The 23,427-nt window shown below is 55.9% G+C and overlaps 1 protein-coding gene across 6 annotated transcripts in view; it reads right to left on the bottom strand.

Moving 5' to 3' along the window:
- Positions 1-23,427, bottom strand: part of AK8 (adenylate kinase 8) — a 111,093-nt gene that overhangs the window by 30,876 nt on the left and 56,790 nt on the right. For 5 of the 6 annotated variants that reach the window (XM_058672719.1, XM_058672715.1, XM_058672718.1 and 2 more), the window contains one exon: positions 17,578-17,719. In XM_058672719.1, coding sequence (XP_058528702.1) covers positions 17,578-17,719 — 142 coding nt within the window. Of the gene's footprint in view, positions 1-5,256; positions 5,292-17,577; positions 17,720-23,427 lie in introns of those variants that run through there. The other variant, XM_058672720.1, reaches the window with a different exon arrangement.

Here is a 23,427-nt window from a genome sequence, read left to right as displayed (position 1 = left end):
GCTCAGAGCCCTCCTCTCCAGTCCTCTTGCACAAACAGTGGAAATACACGGGGAATGCCAACAGGCCCCTGGCAGGAAGACGCGGGATAGTTCTCATGGACGGAGAGATGGAGGCGTTGCAGGGGCAGGGCTATGGGCGGACATCACCTGTCCTGTCATCGCCACCATCCCAGGCCCCAGCCCTGCACCCAGGGGCACCACCCCTTCTGAACTCCAGGCTGAGGCTTGGGAAGATGTCCTGGGGAGTGCTCTGGGGTGGCTGCACGGCAGCATGCTAGAGGGGGTGCCGTGTCACGGGGCCTTGGAGTTGAACTTTGACCTCTGCAAGGCTGCCTTTGCCAGGGTCAGGGCAGAGGATGGAGCTGGGACGTGCCAGCTCCTCCTTGGCCCATTCTAGCTGGGTCAGGACCTGGTCCATGATACCTCACAGGGTAAGTCACAGCTGGAAACTGCTGGCTCCCCCTCTCCAGTGCTGCTCCCATCAGCCTTCCCCAAGCCCCACCCAGACTTCTAGAGCCAGATTCCAGCCAACCAGGGGCAGCCTCCACACAACCTGGAGCCCACAGTGGGGTGTCTCAGGGAGAGCCTGCCAACCCAGCCCAGTGCACAGTATAGGCACAATGCCTCTGCCTGCTGGTGCCCCAGCAGCCTTCCACTCACCCCAGGGTCCTTGTCTTCCAATGGTGTCCACCATCGGGAGAGTGGACACTCTCACTCTCACAGCACTACAGGGGTCAGGTGAACAAAAATGTTTCCAAACACCCTACGAGGCTGTCCCTGCTTCCTGTCCTGGTGGTCCCAGAGGCCTGGCTCCCTGGGGGTGTCAGACACAGGGTGACCTTGTCTGTGGCGGGGTCAGTCTCCTGCCCTGCATCTCAGCAGGTGCACAAGGAGCCACCTTCCTCTTGCCCCACCCGCAAAGCCAGCCTGGAGAGGCGGGGAGCAGTCTGCCCGGAATGCCCAGCCTTGGGACCACTGAACCCAGTGAGGTGGCAAGGCACACAGCTCCCAACATGTCGGCAGTAACCATGGCCACCACAGGCGAATCCTGTCTGTGCTCCCTTCTCTCCCTCAAATCATCCTCCCACTGATGTCCCAGCTGCACCTGTCTGTGGTTTGCAGTTAGGGAAACTGAGGCACAGAGAGGCTGGCGACCTGCACAGGTCAGACGTGAACCTGAGACCGTAGGCTGTGCTCCCCCACCCCCCGCAGCAGCATCTCCCACCTGTGCACCCAGGACGGTCAGCTCAGATCCTTCCCCTGGTCAGCTCCCACCTGTGGACCTGAGACCGTCAGCTCAAAGGCCCCCTATCCTGGGCATCTCCCACCTGTGGAAAGAGCCAGGCCCTGTGCTGGCAGCTCAGATGCTGACTTCTACCTTTGTGAGGGTCAAAGAAGTTGAAGCTGAGAAAGATTCAGTGGCGCCCTCTAGGCCACGTGTCCAGTAAAACAGCAACACAGGACAGTGGGGAACACAGGCAGCAAACGGTCAGGAGGCTCTGGGGCGGGGTGGAGTGCAAGAGAGAAGCCTGCCAGGTACCTCTGCAGGCAAGGCCGCAGGCCTGCCCGTCCTGCCGCCCTCCCCCACCCTGTGCACGCCTCCCCTTCCTGCTCACCCTGGAACTCAAGACAATAGCAGAGTCCTCCAACGCCGGAGGCAGCAAGGCTATGGCGGGCACCTGTCTGGGCACGCACCTGCCGCTATGGTCGGGAGACGGGCTTTGCTCGCAGCCGGCCAGCTGGCCTTCTTTGAGAGCCATGGTTCTTCCCATGAGAAAAGGTAGCGTCGCCTGTGATATGTATTCCAGCCCATGTCTGGCAAAGCAGGGTCAGCCAGGTTCTATTAGCTCAATTAATGAGGAGTAAGATAAGGCTAACACCCTGCCCGCCGGGCGGCTCAGACCCAGAGCTGCAGTAATGGAGTTATTAACCTCCACCAGCCACTGCATTTTGCTGCTGCTTCCAACTCCATTTCCTAGTTCAGGCCTCCATTAATGGGCTGTTTATTATCCGTAATCCACCTAAGGATCAGCTGCCCAAAGATGAGAGCTTGCTGTAGGACCGAGTGATGATAACACAGAGAGTGCATCTTGGCAAGAAATCCTCTCTATTTTGCATTTTAATTTTTCTTTGGTTCTACTGCCTGGCTCTTAAGAAATTACAACGTCCGTCTCACTTTGGAACACGTGAGACAGCCAAGTCGTCGTCCCAGGGTTTACTGCCAGCGTCTCCCACAGGAAATGCCACAGGAAGTACAACAGCAACAGGATGCCCAATCACGTTCCTGGAGCACCCGGACATACACACTGCAGGGCAAGCCAGTTTCCAATTCCACCCTGGACCGGAATATTCCATTGCTTAAAATTTCACATCGTTGAAATAAGAAAAACCAAGCCAGCCAGCACTTAGGAGGCTGATTTTGTCAATGTTGGTGAACGCCCACTTGTCTGATGTGGTCCTGAGTGACAGCCGAGCCTGGCTCCCTGCTCCGGGGTAGCCGGCGAGGCACCCGCCCCGTCCCTGATCCCAACCCACCAAGAAGTCTAAACGTGCCTTCCTTGCATAAGCGAAGCAGGCAGCTTGCTGGCAGAGAGACGATCTCCCCAAGATGTTCATTTATCCCCTACCTGCTAGAAAGGCTGAGCAATGGAGAGGAAGTGGAGCGAGTGAGCGAGTGAGCGAGTGAGCAAGAGGAGGGGAGAAACACCGGGACCGTCCATCCTCTGGTTCACTGCCCTTTGGCAGCCTGGTCTGGGCCAGGCTGAAGCCAGACCCCCGGGCTCCCACGTGGGTGGGTGCTCAGGGCTCCCACGTGGGTGGCAGGCACCCAAGCACTGGAGGTGCCACCTGCTGCCCCTGTGGGACAAGAACAGGAAGTGGGGACTCCCCTGGAGTGAGTGCACTTGCCACTTTAGCTTCTTCTCATTGAATAAGAGTTTAACCCCGTGACCTCCTGGGGATGGGGACCTGTGGGTAGTCGACCCCTCACACTTACTGTGGAGACTGAAGTGGCTACACCTGCTCTGGGGGCGAGGCCGCGGGGCCCTGTGTCTCGGAGGGGCACTCACGGGCTGCGGGAAGCCACACACGAAGCTGCTGTGCTCGTGCCCCTTCCCGCCACACATGGCACCTGTGAGCATCCCTGGGCACAACTCAGGGTCACACACACACACATCCGCCAGGGCAGGAGCAACGGAAGGTTAATAGAGGCTGTCACTCCATTTTACAGAGAGGGAGACTGAGGCCATTGTCAACACGGGACACAGTGGGAACATGTCTGAGAGCAGTACCTAGGGCCAGGCTCTGGCTGGGATGAGGGGCTCCACTGCCCCCTCCTGGGGCAAGCTGACACTGCGGGCTGCAGAGTGAACGGCACAAGGGACACAGCGTGGGTCTCACTGCTGTGGTTCTTGTGGCAGTGGTGTCCACTATGATGAAAAGGCAGCTGGAAGGAGCAGGAGGGAGGGGGGAGTGGGACCAGGGCTTCCCCGACATGACCCAGAACAGTGTAGGGGTGCTGCTTGGCGCAGCAGGGGAAGGACTGGAAAGATGGGGGAGCGGCGGCAGAGGACAGGAGAAGGTTCCTGGTCCTTGTCAGGGACAGCCTGGCCCGGCCAGGCGAGCCTCGGCTAGGGTCAGGGGCTTGCCCACACAGGACTGCTCCTGGGCAGGCTGCTGGGGTGTGCCTCCAGGGCCTGGACCGCGGACACCTGCAAAGCAAGCTGCCAGACCCACTGGTGAGGCGTGGGGTCTCTCGGCCATGGAGCCCATGTCAGCTGTGTCCCCTTCTCAGACCTGAGCTCTCAGGCTCCCAGGGGTAACGGCTGTGGGGCGGAGATGTGTGACCACGGCAAGCTCTGGGAGAGGAGTGGAGCTCTATCCAGCTTCACCCCTGGTGCACAGCACGCAGGATCGGCCACCTGACCGACAGCACAGCAGCTCCCAGCTGGGGACACGGCTGAGGCCAGCCCAGCACTTCCAGCGGAACGGAGTCAGTACTGGGCTGGGCACTGGGCCCTGCACCTAGGACGCCTGTGCCCTGGGTTCATGTGTCTGGGTTCACATCTGAGCTGGGCACGCCTGAGGAGGCAGCAGGTGAGGGCTCGGGCATATGGGGCCCCGCTGGACAGGCTCCTGCCTCCGCCTGGCCCGGCCCCAGCTACTGTGGGCATCTACGAGTGAACTACAGGATCCGTCTCTGTCGGTCTGCCTCTCTCCTTGTTTTACTGCCTTTCAAACATATATATATATAAAGGAAAATGACACTAATGAGGTCCCTGCTATCCTTCTGCTGAATTCCCTTGCCTCCGATCAGCACAGAGCCCTCTGCAAGACCAGCTACGACCAAGGTCTTGCAGGGCGCGGGCAGGGGGAAGGTCAAGGTGCCAGCCGGGCCCCACCCCCTTGCAGCACTGAGGGAGGAAGGCGGTGGGGGGACACCGACCTCGTTCTGACTCACGACTCCCCAGTATCCATCAGAACCCTGCACTCCCTTCTCTGCAGCAAACATCAATTTTAAAAGAAGACAGCGTGCTACCACTTGCAGTGGAAGATGAATCGCGTTGCAGCTTGGCAGAGGCCAGGCTTCTGGGCGCGCCTTGGAGAGTTCTCTTCGTTCCTTCTTCTTTTTAATATCATTATTATTACATTTTAGCGAACTTTATGGCCCATTTTATTTGTTCTCAAATAACTTTTTCTCTTCCTTCTTGGCACATCAATTACTTGGTTTGTTTTCAACTGTGTGACGCTGGGATGCAGAGATTGATACCATGCAGTGGAATACGCCGCATGGTGGGATATAATTCAGTATGATGTGTCACGGGTGTGTGAGGCAGACGTCACACAACACCTTCCACTTGAACACTGGCCGTTTATTAGTGCTCAGAAGAGATTGATATTTACAAGGAGACAGTAACTTGGCTCCCTGATCAAGCCAAGAGGGTCTGTTGGTGTGTCCAACCCACTGCACAGCTTTCCCTTCCCCGAGAACTCTGTTTACCGGTGTGAATACATTTTAATAATAAAATTGATATATATGTAAATTTATTTTCATCTAATTTCATCGAATCCTTATAGAAAAAGGCACCTGGGTAGACTGTTCTCATATCTGAGTTATGGATTTCTGTCCCACATTCCCAGACTGATTTGGAGGCCGTAATTCTGCCAGCGTCCTCACGGTGCCGGCACCAGCAACGCCATGCGACAGTGTTTTATAACGGGCGTCACAGCTCCGCTGTTCATCCCAGGGCTCGGGGCGGGGGGTTCAGTCTGAGAATCTCTTTGCCCCACACCTACGGTGGAAGGTTTGTGGCTCATTCACCCTCGGAGTTCAACATGGAAACACTTCAGTGAAGCTAAGGTGCTGGAAATGGAAGAGACGCGTGGGGACAGGAGGGCACCCACTCCGAGGGTGGTTCCACCTGGGGCCGTGAGCCCCCAGTCGGCCTCTGCCCTGGGCTGTATACTGAGCCTTTACAAAGTGCCCCTGCCTCGGATGCACTGCAGGCCTGCCTTCTGCCCCATGGCTCCTTGGCCACTTGTCCCTGTGTGCCGCCCACTCCATGGTGGACCTTGGGGCAGACTCTGCCCCAGCCATGTCACCGATGGGTCACACAGGCTTCCTGCCCCAGCATGCCCGTCTCAGGGGCACAGTGACACTGATGGCTCTGTCATCTCTGTCATGGCTCCCTTTGGAGAGAACTACAGCGGGGACACTGTTCAGGCCCTGGAATGTCTCAGGCACCAAAGGGGAAAGATGGGACACTCAAGTGGACAGCAGGATTTTGGCCGCCCTGCAGGGAACGGGCCTTCCTACTTTGTGCAGACAACCCCCCCAAACTCTAGGGATGTCATTAAAACACTGGGCAGGGGCGGGCCGGTGGTGCTGTGGCACAGTGGCTAAAGCCATCGCCCGTGATGCTGGCATCCCACACAGGCACCAGCTCCAGTCCTGGCTGCTCCACTTCCCATCCAGCTCCCTGTTGATGCACCTTGGAAAGCAGGATGGTCCAATTGCTTGGGCCCCTGCATCTACTCCAGGAGACTCAAATGGAGTTCTAGGCTCCTGGCTTCAACTTGGCTCAGCTCTGGTGGTTGCAGCCATTTGGGGAGTGAGCCAGCAGATGGTACATCTCTGCTTTCTCTCTTCCTGTCTCTATATCTCCCTTTCTCCCTATAACACTGCCTTTCAAATAAATAAATCTTTTACCCCTGGCTGGGAGCAAGCCTGGTAGGGGAGCCTTGGGGACTCCCCTGTTGGGACACTGCTCCTACAGTGAGCATGAGAGCTGGGGCAGGGGCAGGACTGCAACAGCCATCAGCCTGCATGTGACTGGGTTTGGAGGAGGGCTAGGCTAGGCTAGGCCACCACATCAGCAGTGCATGCAAGAATCAGAATAAGCATGGCCAGCCAGGCTTTGCTGCAGCATCTGCTGTTAAGTGCCAGGACTGGGTGCAAGTCATGTCAAACAAGTGCCAGGTCTGGGGCTGGAGTGGGCCCCAGTAGGGGAACTGTGGATACTCCCCTGCTAGGCTTTAGCTCCTACAGGTAAGCACGAGAGCCAGGGCTGGGGGTGGGCCAGGCTGGTCAAAGCAGTAGCACCTGTGAGCACACTGAGGGCTGGGTCTGGGGTTGGTTTGGGCTGAGCTAAGCCAGAGTATCCATGGTATATATGGCAGCCAGATGGGATGTGGGAAAGGCCACACCAGCCTCTTGCACATGCCACCATGTACAGGAAGTGGGTTGGGGATAGGACTGTTGGAGGTTACTGGGGGTCACCCTGACTAGGCTGCAGCTCCTGCTGGTGTGTGGAAGGGCCAGGTTTGCAGTGGGCTGGGTTAAGGCAGTCCACAGCAGCTGTTGGCTTGCATACGAGATGGGACTGGAAGTAGAACTGATTAGGTAACTGCATTTACCAGTATAGGCTAATGTGAGTGTCAGGCTGAAGTAGACCACACACTGGCGGGTGCACACAAGAGTCAGGTCTGAGGTCATCCCAGGCGAGGTTCCTAGGAGGACTCCCCTGTAAGATCACGGGACTCAAACTCCAGCCACAGGGAAAATCACACCATCTGTGGTCCAACCTTGGAGTGCACTGATCAGCACAGAGCCTCCTCAGCTGCAGATGCCTGTGCCGTGGCCCACATGCCCAGACACACACAGGGGACACGACAGCCAGCTCATCTAGGCCAGCAGAGGACGGAAAGCAGAATGGGTTGGCCAGCTCTCCTGGCCAAGCTTTGCAGCATGTCCCTGGGCCTGTGGATGCACTAAGACGGTCAGCCACTCGACTTGGGAGAGTTTTTCTCAATGGCAGAGCAATGAAACTGACAATGCCTCAGAACTATCAAAACCACTCAAGTGACACCCTCAGAATATTCCTCCCCACATCAGGGTCTTTCAGGCCTCATCAAATAACCATTCCCGATCCCTGGGTCTCGGTGCTGTGTGGCAGCAAGGAGCGGCCCCTCCCCTCCGCACCCCCTCTAACAGATACAGGAGAAAAAGAAAAACATTGAAACACTTGTCTCACCACCTCCCTCCGTGCCTGACCTTCCCCATTCCAATCAGTGGCACACACAGTATCCATCCTTCTCAACTATGCAAACATCAACAATAAGATAAAATAGTGAAATCTATAGAACTACATACACAAACAAATAAATCTCTTTTCAAAAAACCAGACATTTGGGGGGACCTCAAGCACAGAAAGCTCACTGATGCCCCGTCAAGGTGTCCGACCCTACTCCCCAGGAATCTGTGAACAGCTGACTTCACTGGCAAAGGGTGACTCAAATCGAAGACCTGGAGGCAGTCAGACTGTCCTGGCTTCATCTAGCACGGGCTCAGTCAAGAGCCTGGCCAGGCTCTGGCGGGAGGGAGACAGGAGTGCCCAGAGACCAGAGGCGGGACCAGGAGGCAAGGAGCCGGACATGGCTGGGCCAGGGAGGCGGGCGGCCCGGGAGCACTTTGACATCGGCCATCACAAGCCCCCTAAACCCTCGACGCTGAGGCTTACTGTGACAGCGACAGGAAAACACAGGCCAGCTCACTCTACAGAGAAACAGCAGGCCTTCGCAATGACTGGTTCGCAAAATAGGTCCATTCTGGACAATTTAGATAAAATCTTATCAACATGATGAAAATAATTTAGAGAGAACAGGCTCTATGATGGGACAAATCAAAGACAAGATGATAAGGTTTTTAAAAAGGAAATGAGAATAACAAAGCTGACAAGGTTAAGGGTGGGGGAAACCCAGGGAAATGCAACAGAAAAATGAGGAGGCACAGGAAACATTCGCAGAGAAAGAAGAAAGAAAGGGGAGGAGGAAGGCAGGGAAGAGAGAGGGGGAGATGGGTGGGAAGGAGGGAAAAAGCAAGGCAGGAAGATACAACAGAGAGCGGTCAGTTCTATCATCATGGACAGACTTGAGAAAACAATAGAGAAAAGAGAAGGAAAAAAAGTTACTGGAGGGTTGTCTGTGTGGCCAAGTGGTTAGATAAATGCCTCCTTCAGCAGAGGCCCTGGGTTCGAATCCTGGGCCTGGTTCTAGCTTCCTGCTGGTGCAGGCCCTGAGAGGCAGCTGGGTTCCTGCCAGCCACTGGGTTCCTGCCACCACGTGACTGTGCAGCACAGCCATTGAAGGCGTGCGCAGTGAGCCAGCAGATGGGGGCTGCTTTGTCTGCCTTCCTAATAAAAAAAAATGCTTAAAAGTTACTAGAAAAAATTATTATGGAAAACAGAATAAATACGCAGTACGTACATACTTCGTCTTCCTGAAGCAGAAAGCCAGTCAAATGAGCCTGAAAAGGGCCAGCAAATCCACCTGGAGGAAATCCTCCCGGAATGCCAGTCAGTGGAACGGAGTCTTTATGTCAGAGAAAAGTAGTAAAGAGAGAAGACTGAGATATGGCCTGGTGGATGTTAATGAGAGAGAGAGAGAGAGAGAGAGAGAGAGAGAGAGAGAGGCCACAAACTCCCCAACAGAAAGACGGCAGGGACTGGAACACCGTAGGATTCTGAGGTGGCGCTGGCAGGTGTGGTCCGCAGGACAGCAGAGACCTGCCTGAGCGCGCACAGCCGTGGGGAGCTGGGTGTTTGTGCACCCTCGCTGAGGACGATGGGGACACCCCCACCTCCGAGGTGAGCCGGGTCAGGACCAAGCCATGGAGAGGCTGCTGTTCCAGCCCCGGTTTTGAGAGGAGGCGCACTTGGGCGGTATGGGAGTCAGAGCTACAAGTAGAGAATGGTTGCTGTACCTCTAGAAGGAAGAACTTGGCCCACACAGATTCAAGACAATAATCAGGGGCTTGGCGGCGTGGCCTAGTGGCTAAGGTCCTCGCCTTGATCCCATACGGCCGCTGGTTCTAATCCCGGCAGCTCCACTTCCTCTCTATCTCTCCTCCTCTCAGTATATCTGACTTTGTAATGAAAATAAAATAAATCTTTAAAAAAAAAAGACAATAATCAGTTTATAATGGGCTGACACAGGAAATCCCAGGATTTCGGGGCCTGGGTGGGGGAAGGGGGCAGAGAGGACCTGGAGAGGGGGGCGTTCTCCGTTCAGCATGTTGGGGCAGGGGAGAAGGGAGCGACAGAACAGCTAGATTCCGAGAAAACGCAGCCTTTGAAGGAGTAGAGGGGGAAAAATCCAAAACAAAGAGGATTCACTCAACTACGTAAAAAGAGAGACCTTCACACTGAATAAAAGGTGTGCAGCCCGCTTGCAGCCGGGACGAGAGGAAGCCTGTGGCTCCGCCCTGGCGCCCGAGCTTCTGGATGTCAGATGAGAACCCGCAGAACGCACGGGAAGCCAAAGGGCTGCAACTGAAAGTGAGGGATGGGCAAATAGGACAAACCAAAGGCTCTGGGCTCCAGACAGAAAGAAATGGCTTTGTTGACATCCTCACCTCCCAGGGGGCCCCAGGGTGATGCGGAAGGAGAGGCCCCTCCTCCAGGGAAAGCAGAGGGCCCTGCGGCCCCCAGTCCAGGAGCCTGGGGGAAGTCAGCGGGAAGGCCGAGACACCCCCAGCGACAGGTGGAGGCGGCAGTTCGGAACAAGTGACCAGAATCCCAAGGACTGAGGCTGGTGCTGTGGCAGAACACGTGGGGTCGCTGCCTGCACTGTCCACAGCCTGTCTGGGTGCTGGTCCACACCTGCAGCTTCACTTTTGATCCAGTTCCCTGCTCCCGTGCCTGGGAAAGCAGTGTAGGATGGCCCACATGCTTGGAGCCCCTGCACCCACGTAGGAGACCTGGGTGAAGCTCCTGGTTCGGGCCTGGCCCAGGGCTAGCCATTGCAGTTACGTGGGGCAGGGGAACCAGTGGATGGAAGCGCAGCCTCTCTCTCTAATTCTAACTTTCAAATAAACAAGTGAACATTTTGCAGAAGGGGACTGAAGAAGACAGGAAGCCCTAGGCCCCTTCCCCGCGTCCTCGGGGTTGAGCTTAGGCTTCTCAACCCAAGAAGAAATAACGAGAGATTCTCTGGGAGTATGGAACCCCGGGTTCTGGCCTGCAGGAAGCCACGCAGCTGAGCGTGCGTGTCCGGGCCAACCGCGGGGGAATGAGGGGGAGCTACACACCCTGCACACAGCCAATGGGAACTCCTCCTACACGCCCCTCGCCTCCCTGAACCCCCAGACCCCGGCAGGGGCCTCTACACTGCAACAGGGGCTGGCTGATCCCAGCCAGGAGAACGCACAGGGACACAGGCATCTGGCAGCCCAGGGTGGTCACTCCACGGTGAGGCCGAGGCCTGGCCTGAGCCTGTGCACACCAGGGTTGTCATTCTCTGACGTGAGCAACACTGCGGTGAGCCCACACCCCGCAGAGAGAAAGCCGATGGAGACCAGGACACTGTGGGAACAGACGGCAGGCAAGCTCATCAGGACGCTTCTCAGAGATTAAAAATCCACGAACTGTAACTTAAAAACACCTAAAAGGGTTATTCAGGGGTCCACAGAAAAGGCTTCCTGAATATGTTGAAAATAAAACAGAGATCAGAAGTCCAAGAACATTCGCAGGCAAGCTGAGATCGCAGAAAGTGGAAGAGAACAAATAAAAGCTGCCCTGCCCTGCAAGAAACTACCAGCAAAAGATGCAAAACACGACAGGAAAGACATCTTTAAACCAGTTAGTCCTAAAGAGCCAAGACTCAAACAGTGTATGTGCCGGAGAAAACGGAAAAAGGGGAGAGAGATCACCAACAGAGCAATCCAAGAGAATTTTCCAGACCTGGACAATGTGGGTTTCCAGGTTAAATTCCAGTGCAGAGGAGTAGGTTAGCCCCGTGCCAAGGCTGGAAGTGAAATGCCACTGATGGTCTGGAACCTGGAGCTGGAGGGAGGGAGAGGTGGAGGTGGGGCGCTCACACGGGAAGCGTCAGGAGTCAGAAGGGCCTTGGGCTTCTTAATCTGAGGGAAAAATCAATCCAGCTGTAATTTCTTTTTTTTTTTTTTTTTAAAGATTTACTTTATTTTTACTACAAAGTCAGATACACTGAGAGGAGAAGAGACAGAGAGGAAGTGGAGCTGCCAGGATTAGAACCAGCAGCCATATGGGATCAAGGTGAGGACCTTAGCCACCAGGCCACGCCGCCGAGCCCTCTAGCTGTAATTTCTTATGGCATGCCATACAGCCTTTCCCAGGAAGCTACTGTGGGACGTAGCTTGGTTTGCCAACAAGGCGGCAAAGCAAGAGGAAGGAACGTAAAGGAAGTGCCCGACACAGACAGGGCGAGAACCCTGCCCGCCAGCCGCGCGTAGTGGAGGGGGAGCAGGTGTGAGCAGGGTTGGCCATCCTCGGACATGTTACTGGAGCCTGTGAGAGATGCAGGGCTCTGGACACAGAATGGAGGCAGAGGGAGTTTCCCTGGTTCCGTGCAGTGAGCCTGGGGGAAAAAGGCCACTTCAAAACAGCAGAGGAAGGGGAGTGGCCAGGAGAGGAGGCGGCAGGGGCAGGTGTCAGGGAGGAAGGGGAGTGGGCGGCAGGGGCAGGTGTCAGGGTAGTTGGGTGTCTGTTGGCTGTGTGTGATGTCCACGCTCCCCCACTGGACCTGCCCCTCAGCTCTGACTCAGCGTCCTCCTGATACACCGGAAGGCATCAGGCGAGGGTTCACGTTGGTGAGTCCCTGCTGCCCTCGTGGAGGCCTGGAAGAAGCTCCTGGCTCCTCGCTTCTGATTGGCTCAGCTCTGACCATTGTGGCTCCTTGGGGAGTGAACCAGTCGGTGGAAGATCTTCCTCTCTGTCTATCTGACTTTCCCATGAAAATAAATGAACAAAGTCTGTTCTTTAAAAAAAGAAAAAAAAATTGGAACTGTTGTATCGCAAGACAGATGGGATTTTTGTGGAAATGGCTGCAGGGGAAATCAGGCAGCAGACAAATAAGGAGATTAGTAACTTCAGGGAGACCAGCAAGTAAACAAGGAATTAGCTTCCTGGAGGTAGACTTTGGGGGGGGGGGGGAATCACGCAAATGTATAATTAGAAATCACTGGCTGGAACTTAGTGCTGTGGTTCATTCACTGAAAGGGAGACTGGAAATGGGTCTTGCGTGTTCTCACACTGGAGTGTTCCTTGGCTACTGGGAGGAGACGCAGAGCAGTCGGCCACCAACCACAGGTGGACGCTCTCATCAAAAGTATGCCTCCCAGGAGCTGAACCTGGGCGCAAACATGTATGCACCAAATAACACAGCACCAAAAAAACATACAAAGTAAAACCATGCATGAGTTGAAAGAGAATACGGATAAGAACAGAACAGATCGTTTGGTCCTTGGCAGTTGGCAAGCCACCACCATTGGCAGAGGGCAGCGCCCGGTGTGAAGATGCAGTGTCAAGCTTAACCTGACGTTCTTGCTTAATCCTGTGATTTTAAATTCAAAACATACCATAGTCCCAACTACCTACTGAGCAATTATCCACAGAATAACTCCCTGCTAATGCTTGATCCTCCAAGCTCTGTACTACAATGAAAAAGAAGAGAATTGAAATAACAAGATGTCAGCTACCTTGACAGTTTTTAAATGTCCTAGATAACTCTTAGATGTAAGAGAAAATCAAATCTATGTTTTGAATACCTGAGAGCGTTAGTCATGTCTTACATTTTTCACCTACAATTTTACACAGTAACATTTCACATCCAATTTTGTCCACAAAAAATTTAAGGCGTGGCTACAGTTGGACAGATAATGTGTAAAGTTTTGACTATTTTAGTGTCACATAAGGAACATGGAAAGCAGGTGAGTTGCGCATTCTGTTGATAAGAATAAGCTCAACAAAAGAAGAAGTCATTAGCCGAGAGAAACGAAAGCTTGTGAATACAGAATACAGGAAAGTAGAATTATTGTATAAATCCAAGCTTTCTTTGGCAAAACAAGCAAAAAAAAATACACAAATATTAAAGTCAGGCTAGTCAAAACAAATCCTCGCAAAGGAAAAATAAACACAAGCATATAAATAGAGAGAGAGTGAGAGAGACAGAGAGAGAAAGCAGCCATGGTTTCAGAAGAAATGGGAGAAACACACAAGATATGTAAATTATGTTGATATATTTCAAGACCCAGGGGAAAAAGAAGATTTTCCAGGAAAAGACCGGTTGTAAAAGAAAAGAGAGAAATTAAATGGACCCAACACTGCAAACAAACTCGATCAAGTTGTGTCCAAGCTACTTGTTGCCCCCGGAGCCAGCTCCTGGCAACAGCTAACACAGAGGTTTCAAACATGGGTCCAGGAATGGAGAAGGCAGGGAAGCCTATGAAAGCATCCTGTCACTAACGCCACAGCCTGACAACGCAGAGAGAAAACAAATGTTCAGAACCACTTTGCATTGGCCTCCTAGGGCAAAACCCCAGGACTCCCTCCAGTGGTCGGCTGCCACTCCTGCTCCATCCCTGAGGGCTATGGGTCTGACGGGGCCAAGGTCAAGGTGTTGGCCAGGGCTTCACTGCTTCTCATGCTGTACACAGGGCCCGCCTGCCCTCTCTGGGCCCACAGTGTCTGTGAAATCCCTCTCTCCGCCCCTTCTCCCTGCCTCTTCGGCTCTCTATCCGGAGGAAGTCTCTATTTTCCAGTTCATGACCAACTGAGTGCCCTTTCTTGCACCTGCTGAGTCCCCCTTTTGCCACATAACCTAATATTCTGGGGGCAGGACAGCAGGTCCTGAGGGTCGTAGCCCCACCTGCCTCATGAAAGGACCGCACACCGAGGCAGCTGGGAGCCAGCAGCAGCCCTGCTCTGTGACCTCATTCACTCTGCGAAGATGTCACAAGGAGGAAAAACGAAACAACAAAAACAGAAACAAAACAAAAAACCCACAATGGCTTTAAGGGAAGTCGGAGCGTCCACTCTAGGCCACTGTATTTCCTTCACTGGGTAGAAGTCACGGACCCCTTCAAAAGCCAAACTCAGCGCGAGCAAACTGGTACCACTACCCACCCCCGCCCCACCACCAGCGTGACCCTGCAGTTGGGAAAGTAGCAAGACTGATCCAGAAGATGCTGAAGGACACACCTGTGTGGGATGACAAGGTCATCCGCCTACAAAACCCGGAAGGCGCAAACAAAAAGCTCTCAGGAGACTGAGAGTTCTGAAAAGAAACCGGCCATGGATACTAAGTAACAGCCAGTGTCCTGACGCTGCTGGAACCCTCTGCGAACATCTCCCATTGTAACACCAGAAGGAACAGAAACGGGTGAGGCAGGCTCTAGAAAGACATGCCAGGGTGGTTGTCAGGAGGCCCAGGTTCAGTTCCTGCCTCAGCTTCCTGTCAAGTGCAGAGCTCGGGAGGCGGCAGGCAGGTGCAGCTCCAGCTCCAGCTCCCAGCTTTGGTGCCACCCATTCCTGGCTACTGCGGGCATTTAGGGAGTGATGTGGTGGGCAGAGGCTCTTTCTCCATCTCTGTCTGTCTCTTTGAAAAAAAGTGGGGGGAGTGAGCCCCAAGAAGCTGCTGGCAAAAACAGAATTACGAGTTAGTTCATCTGGTCACAGCTGATTAAGTTGGACATCTACAGGACCTCCAGTGGACACGTCAGGGCCAGCTCTCTCATGCATGACAAAATTATTCCAGTGTTCATCCAGAATAAAAAATACATAAACTAGACAAGGCAGGAGAGTCATGAAAGTTCAGGCCTTTTCCGGGAAGCCACAACAGAACAGAAGTGATTAAACAGTGTGGGACTTACAGTGTAAGTAGACCCTGGGAAAACAACAGAAAGCTTTGAGATGGACTCGAGTCTACAGAAAGCCGGGACCCACGGTGGAGAGGGAGAGGTGGCCAGACTGCACAGGAAAGCAGGACTCGACCCCACAACCTGCGGCCACCTGCCCCAATCACCAGGCCACGTGTCTGCACTTGATGGATACCTGCTGGGGTCCCTCACTTCTTTCATCATTTCTGGTTTTGTGCTGAGATGGAAGTCCTTCTGTTGCTTTGGGCGCAAAGGGAGGCCAGCCGCCACCAGGGGAGGCCAGCCACCAGGGCCTCATCTCCCCCAAGGGCTCCCCCGGCCTTGCCCTGCATTCACCAAGACTGACTCACAGAACTGAAGACCTGGTGCAGTTGGCCCTGTGGGGTCATTTATCACCCCTCTTTTCCAGGAAGTCAGTGCCACATGACATAGCCCATCGCACCACCCTCAAAACTCCCACAAGGACTACTGGCATACGCAAGAATCGTGGCTGGGGGCAGGCCTGGTGGGGGTTACTGGGGGTCGTTCCGACTGGGCCGCTGTGAGGGTTGAGTGTGTGGTGGGCAGGGTTGGCCTGGGCTGCAAATCCATCGCTTTGTGTAAGAGATGGGGCTGGAGACAGAACTGACCAGACACCTGCAACCACCAGTGGGAATGTACCTATGTGGGTGAGGACTGAGCTGGACCCCGTACTGACTGGCACACACAGGAGTCAGGCCTGAGGTTACCTCTGATGAGGTTTCTGTGGGGAACCCTCACCCAGCTGCACCGCTGGACTCAGAACTCCAACCACTCTGGGGAATCACCCTGTGGTCTGACCGTGGAGTGCATGTGTCAGAACCGGGCCTCCTCGGTGACTCAGACGGAGCAGTGGACAGCATACCCAGATGCACATGGAGGATACGGCAGTCCACTGGGCCTGCAGAAAGTAACTGACACCACAGCAGAGGAAGGAGGGTAAGACAAGTTGGTCAACTACCCCAGCAAGCGTGGCAGCAAGCATCTGGGCGGATGGAAACTCCAAGGTGGACCACGTCAGCCAGTGGACCTCGGAGAGATTTTTCTCATCCTTGGAGTGGGGAGATCGACAGCATTTCAGAACTACCAAACTCACCTGAGCAGAACCCTCCGCGCATGCTCCACATCAGGAACCCCGGGATGACATGGGGTGCCCGTCCCCCGTCCCCGGGTACTGAGGCAGCTGGGAGGCTGGGTGCAGCTTCTCCCTTCTCTCCCCGCTTTCCCCAGATACAAGAAGAAAAAGAAACTCAGAAACCATGGTCTCACCCACTTTCCCCTGTTCCTCGACCCTTCCCACCCTAGTCAGTCGTCCACATGAGCACATATCCTTCTTGACTATGTAAACATCATGAAAAATTAAATCAAATTTTAAAATATCTGCAAAGCACACAGCCTCTCAGAAGGGTCAGAAATGTGCTTAACGTGCCCTGCTCAGCCTCAGGCTGCACCTGTGAGAGGCCTCGGGCCTGACCGGGCCTGACCGGTGCAACCGGTGCTAGCCAGCCACTTCTCCACAGTACCTCTTCCCTTCCTGCATCCCCGGGGTGGCGATGGGCTTGTGGCATGCGTTGGGTGAACAGAACCAGCTCTGGGGGAATTCTATAACAGTGCCTCTCACTGGCTTTGAGGAGTGTCTCAGAACGGAACCAACCAAGACAACCAGAACGCTCTTGTTGCCAGCTGTACAGGACAGCACGCTTGTCAACCTGCCCAGCCGGCCGCATCAGCAGCCTCCTGCCGGACTCTCCTGGTCCACAGTGGCCTCTCCCACTGCCCACAGAAGAGTGTCCCCCACCTCTGCCTGCCTTTTAGTGTCTGCCAAAGCACCAAGTGGTGGAGGAGCCACCCTCGCGACCTGGAGCCCCCCTTTGCTGGTGTTCTCGCTGCTGCCCTTGTCTTTTTCCACAACACAGTGAGCATCCCACGTTCCGAAACCATCGGAAATCCCCCAAATGTTCTACAAATCAGGAACGTTCTGGGCCCCATATATTTTGCATAATATATACGATGTCAGAGTGCTATTAGGCTTACATGTTTAGAGGAAGTGAGGAATCGCAACTTTAGACCGGCAGAAGGAAGAAAGATTCACGCTGAAAACCTGCATCCAAATATCAGCTAAGCCGTAACTGCAAAAACCCAAGCTATGCAAACAGCAGTGCATCCGCAGGGCGGCTCCAGGAGGAAGACAAGACTTGGCAGAGTGTATGGGTGTTGATGTGGACATGCGGATCGAGCAAGCGGCACCAGGATCTGAAGCCAGGCCTGAGCCTCAGTGTTCAGGCACAAACAGAGGTGACCAAGTGTGAGGAAGGCTCTTGTGGCCCGGAAGCTGTTGAAAGGACCCCCCCGGGGGACGGTCGGCTCACCTGTTGGGGCTGTAGCCCAGGCTGTCCAGCATCTGTGCCTGGTCCAGGTCCCGCGGGAAGCCGTGTAGCACCCAGCCTTTCTGCACGCTGTCCTGCTGGTCCAGGCGCTGAGTCAACATCTTCATGATGATGCTGTCGGGGACTGCAGAGGAAGCAGCGCCAGTGAGAACTCTGCTGGTTGGTGGGGAGCTGGAAGCCCTGGGAACTGTGGGGACAAGGGCCTGCAGCTCCCGGCAGTCGGGACTGGAATCTGACTGCTTGAGCGGAGAAACCCAACTTCTCAGCGCCCATTTCCTAACCTTGACAGCACACCCCGCTCACTGCAGCCAGGGTCCCTCTCAACAATCCAGAGACGCGTGGGCTGTCTTCACCCCTGACTCGGTCTGTTCAGGGGACAACAACAAAATTCCAGGCCAGGGGAGCGGGGGCTCATAACAACGGACATGAACTCGCTGCAGCTCTGGCAGGGGGCGGGAGGGGGCTGGGAGTTCAAGGCCAATGCATATTGGGGTCTGGTGTGGGCCCACTTGCTGCACACCACGGAGTGGGAGGGACAAAGGGGCTCTCTGGGGTCTCTCCCTTCCCCCCAGTACACTGTCCTCCTCCCACGCCTTGGTTGGGGCCAACCGTGGACTCAGCAACATGTTGTCCCCAGGGGAGCCGCCCAGGTTTCCCCAGCCAGGGCTGCACCTCATGATTCATCCGCAGCCTCCCGTTACCACAGGGGTGGTTCTGGGTCCCTCTTGGCTCCATGGCTTCGCCCCCAAGACATGTGGGTTCCATGGCACATGGGATCCTGCCTCTGAGCTTCCCATGCTGGGCACACAGCAGGTGCACCATCAGCACACACAGCAGGTAAGTAAACAGATAGCGCCTATAATGTACACGCATGCGCGCACACAGAGGGTCTTCATGGCAGATCCACAAGTCAAACTCCCGCAGTCTGCAGAGGTGCTCGGTGTCCTGGATTTGGGAGGGCAGGACGTGACTGCATGCGACTCTGGGTGGAAAGGCACAGGAGGTGCCAGGGGCTTTGGGGGGTTTATGGCGAAGGATGCAAAGGTCACACTTCAGGAGGACTGGGTATGAGAGCGATAGTTCGCGTGGACTTCAGAGTCAGGAGCAGAGTAAGCCCTGCCCCCCAAGACAGGAAGACAAACACCCTGTCACCCCTGCACAGCTGCCAGCATCCCGGCGGCGTCCACCTGACCCAGGACAGCCGGTGCTGCTGTGCTCCGGCTCCCGCAATGCTGCCCAGCACGTGGTAGGCGCTTAATAAATGCTGAAAGAAGGGATGAAGAGTGGTATGACTTTCCCAAAGCAAGAGGTGCTTGAGGTCCCAGTGTCAGAGGAGCCAGCGACACTTCCCATGGGCACCCACTCAGCGACACTTCCCACGGGCACCCACTCCGCTGAGCCAGGCTCCCTCCCAGTCATCCTCCTCACTACCATGTGCACCCTTGGGCACGCTGCAGCCAAATTCTGGAATGTGTCTCCTATGATCTCACAGGGGCCATGTGGCATGAGTTCCAGCAGTTTCTACACAGTGGGCAGAGCCCAACGGCCTGGGGTTGGCTGCAGTCCCGCTGCTCCTGTTCCCTAGGGAGCTGGTCACAGGGCTGAGGCTCCTGATTGTCACATTGCTCCTCCTGCACGCTGTCTCAGCTCTGCAGTCCTAACCCTGGTGAGGGCCCAGTCACCAGCTCAGGGCTCGCCAGTGTCCGCGTCCAACCTGCCACCCCAGAGACCACAGTCCCTGCCTGCACTTAGAGGCTCCCGGCCTGGGACTCGCTGGGGGCAGTGGGGGCGGTGCGGGTGCAGTAAGGTTTCTAGAACTGGCACAGGCTCATCAGTCGGCCCCAGGAAGCCAGGGAGGCCACCTCGGCCCCTGAGCGGACGGAGAAGAACCAAAGCTCTTGCCGCACACCTGCACACTCTCACTAACCCACCTGCACATGCAGCACAGCACACAGCAGCACGGACACGGCTATACTCACACACGTGTGCTCACCTACAAACGTGTACCAACACACACACAGCACACTCACCGGCACACGTGCAGCACACAGGACACACAGAGCACACACATGCATACACAGTTACAACACACATGCATGAATAAACACACACCACACATGTGCACACACACACACACACACACACAGCACCCAGCACAGCTCCAGGAGGCCTCCATGGCATCCACGAGTCAGTGGACGGAGCCTTGGAAAGAGAAGCAAGGAGGGCCGCCCTTGGGAGAAGCAGGGATGGACTCCCACCCACAGGAGGTCCCTTCCCCAGAAAGCTGGGGGTGGGGCGGGGGCTGTCTTCTTGTCACTGTAAGTCCCTGAAAGCCAGACTTGTGGGTGGCTATCACCTTCTCGTGCCCTCTACAAGTGACTCAAGGCAATGGGGCACCTGCTGGCAGGGACAGGGCTGCTGGGGAAGGAAGCCAGGCCCAGAGCCAGGCAGGCCGCTGGGCCGGTTGGTTGTCTGTTATTTACTGCCACCTGCTGGTTGGGCTCACATCCTACACCCCAAGTGACACCTTCACCCAACCTGGGGGAGGATTTGGAGAATCCGGGACTGGGTGGCCACTGGTGGGGGCCGCCCCATAGGAAGTGGCAGTTGTTTGCCCCAGGCCCACCCCTGGATAAAAAAAATCAATCAGATGTCTGCTGAGACTTCTTTAGCTTCCAAAAGCCCCGCCGATACTGCTTAAGAACAACACTGAAAATTGCTTGGCAGATGGGAAAGACGTTTTCAGACACTCAGCTTCCTTCAGGTTCAGAAGACTCTCTTGTCACGTGACCACCCACATCCCACCACCCTCCCCTGCCTACTGGGACAGCAAGCAGGGGCACTGGCACCTTGCCAGCACAGCTTATTCCTCTCCGACGACAGGACGGAGAACCACCATGCCAGCCCCAGGGTTGAGCTTTCTGTTCTCATGACAGACACCAGCATGCCTAAGCCTCCTACCAGTCCTTGGAAACGGGGGTGCGGCACCCTAGTTTACACATTGGGAAACTGAGGCCGCATAGCCGACAGGAACTAAAGGAACCCTGGGCTGCTCTAACATGCTGCAGGCAGAGGAAGCAGCTCACCCTCCTGTCCCCTGCAGCCTGCTTGGGGGTAGCCTCCTGGCCTCCCACCCCAAGTGGGTGGACCCCCGGGCATCACAGGCTGTGGTCAGCCTGACATGGAAGAGCCATGCTCCAGCCAGGACCCCCTTCCTAGCCCCAGCGTGGAGGCCGGAAGGTGGCCGACCTTCGCCATTCTTCCCACAGGATCTGGGTGGGCCAGGGAACAGAATCAGACATAGTGCCTGCTGGGACTTCTGAGGCAAGCCCACCCTCTCAGCCCAACTGCCCCTACCCTGGGACTCCCTAGGAAGGCTTGCTCCAAGGGCAAGGAGCTGCTGCACCAGAGGGCCAAGTGGCCTGATGTCACTCTATGAGGAAGCCAAGGCCGTCTGGTGATGGGGAGGCACCCCAAGTCCGTCACTAGCAAGAATGATCATGACCCAGAAATGACGTCCAGACGGGCCAGCCCATCTGTCTGCAGCAGTTTCAGCCATGCCAGCCAAGCTCAGATCCACGTGGGGCAGAGGCAAGCCTGCCCCTCCCAGTGCTTAACATGGGCGGGTAGTAGGCTGGTGTCAACACCCACATCCTAAGCCAGAAGTCCTGGCTGCTCCACTTCCCATCTAGCTCCCTGCTAAAGTGCCTGAGAAGCAGCAGTAGCTGGCCGAGTGCTCGGGCCCCTGCTGCCACATGGGGGTCCCCGGGTCCTGGCTTGAGGCTCACCCAGCTCTGGTTGTCATGGCCATCTGGGGAGTGAACAAGTGGATGGAAGACCCTTCTCCCTCCCTGTATCAGTCTGCCTTGCAAATAAAGCTAAAGAATTTTCTTTAAACATGGTCATAAAAGTTCTAGGGTAGCTTGACACACTACAGTACCCCACCATGACCCACTGCAGGAAAGGAACAAGATATCGAAAAATATGGATATGGAATTGCGCGAGCCAGGCCCCCCCTCCCGCCCACTACCACTGTTGGTATCCAGGGAACAGAGACACCTTGTCTCGCAGCAACAGGAGGAAGTGGACGGGTCAGGTGATGCTGCTGGGTCACATGCCACTTGCCACACTTGACACGTGGCAAACAAGGTACCTGCAGTGACCAACACAGCAGGTGCCCTGGAAGGTCGCCATACAGATGAGGGCGGTGAGGACTCGGAGAGGGCAAGGGGCTTGTCCACGGGCACACGGCTGGAAAGTGGCAGAGTCCAAGTGGGTGAGCCCACCGCCCGGGCCTGCCAGCCACAGGCACCACAGGAGCTCGCGTGGACACCAGGGATTCCTATCCACGTTTTGAGGGTCCCAGGGCAACTACCCCAAATTCACTGAGCCCAGGCAGGCAGACAGAGCAGAGATGGGGCAGGAGGGGGTGGGTGGGCGGATGATGGGGGAATGGGGGGTGCTCCCAGCTAGGGTTTCTCTCACAGGGACAGCAGAGCTGTCAGGGTCAGGATGGGGCCGCAGGCCATGTGCACTGCAGGTCTGAGGCTCAGCAGGGAGTGGAGAGTCCTCCTTCCCCCTCCTGCCCTCACACTCTGCTGCCCTTGAGGCCTGGCAGGGCACAGTGGAGGCCGGGCACAGCACTGCCCACTGCACTCTGATAAGCCTCTTCCCTCACCTCCCCGCTCCTGAGTCCCTCTGCCCCCATCTGCCATCGCTGTCCCAGCACCCCCAGCTCTCCTGGCCCTTGTCACCCAGATTAGACACATGTGGGATCCCCGGCTGCCCCCTCCCCCTGCTCCATGCATGCCCAGGGGTGCCCGAGGTTGGCCCGTCAGCAACAGCACCGGCAGGTGTCAGGTCCCTACACTGGATCTCTAGGTGCAGGGGCGGCAGTAGGATGCCGGGTGGTGGTGGGGGGGGAGGTGGCTCTGTCACTGCCTCTGTGGGCCTCACTCACAGCCTGGCCAGAGGCAGGCCAGGGTCACCTCGCTGTCCGTCATGCACGCGCCCAGAGGGCAAGGCACAGCTGCGGCTGTGCCAGGGGCTGCCCAGGCAGCTGCACGGGAAGCCTCCCTGCTGGAGAAGGGCTGGCGTCTCTGGGGGCGGGGCCTGTCTGAGACAATTTCACAGTTGAGTGCCTTGGAAGGCTCTGCTGACCGGCGGGGGAACGCAGCTCTGCAGAAGCCTGGCCCAGAACTGCTAGGACACGGCACGCTTGTGGACTCCCCTCCGGCCGCCCAGAAGCCCCCGGAGAAGTGGGACGTGCTCGGTGAACATGGCGGAGCCTGGCGGGGAGGTGTGGGACTGCCCCTCCCTGGCAGAGAGCCCGTCACACCTGGCCCCAGAGGAGGTCTCGAAAGACACAGGGACAGGTGACTGTCTCAGCCTTCCCTGCTGGCTGTGACCAGTGGCGACAGGGCGTTAGTAACACAGTGACAACAGCCACCCTTGTAAGAAAAGCTGAGTAAAACAAACCAAGAACCCACCAGCAAGGGCTGGCATGGTGGCACAGCGGCACCCCACATCACCAGGGTGATCCGGCTCCCTGCTGCGGCGCCTGGGGCAGCTTGGCCCAAGGGACGGGGACCCAGCTACCCAGGCTGAGAGATGCTGCTGGAGTTACTGGCTGCTGGCTTCAGCTTGGCTCAGCCTTTGGGGGAGTGAACCAACAGACAGAACATCTCAGTCTCTCCCTCTGCTGGCCTGCCTCTCAAATAAATACATAAGACTTTTAAAAACTGAAAAATAGGGATTGGTGCATGGCATAGTTAGTTAAGCCTCTGTTTGCAAAGCTGGCATTCCATACGGGTGCCGATTCGAGTCCCGGCT

Source organism: Ochotona princeps, chromosome 14 (assembly GCF_030435755.1).
Source record: "Ochotona princeps isolate mOchPri1 chromosome 14, mOchPri1.hap1, whole genome shotgun sequence".
In the NCBI taxonomy this organism is placed as follows: domain Eukaryota; kingdom Metazoa; phylum Chordata; class Mammalia; order Lagomorpha; family Ochotonidae; genus Ochotona; species Ochotona princeps.
Note: the sequence above shows the minus strand (reverse complement) of the source record. Positions and strands in the feature narration are given on the sequence as shown.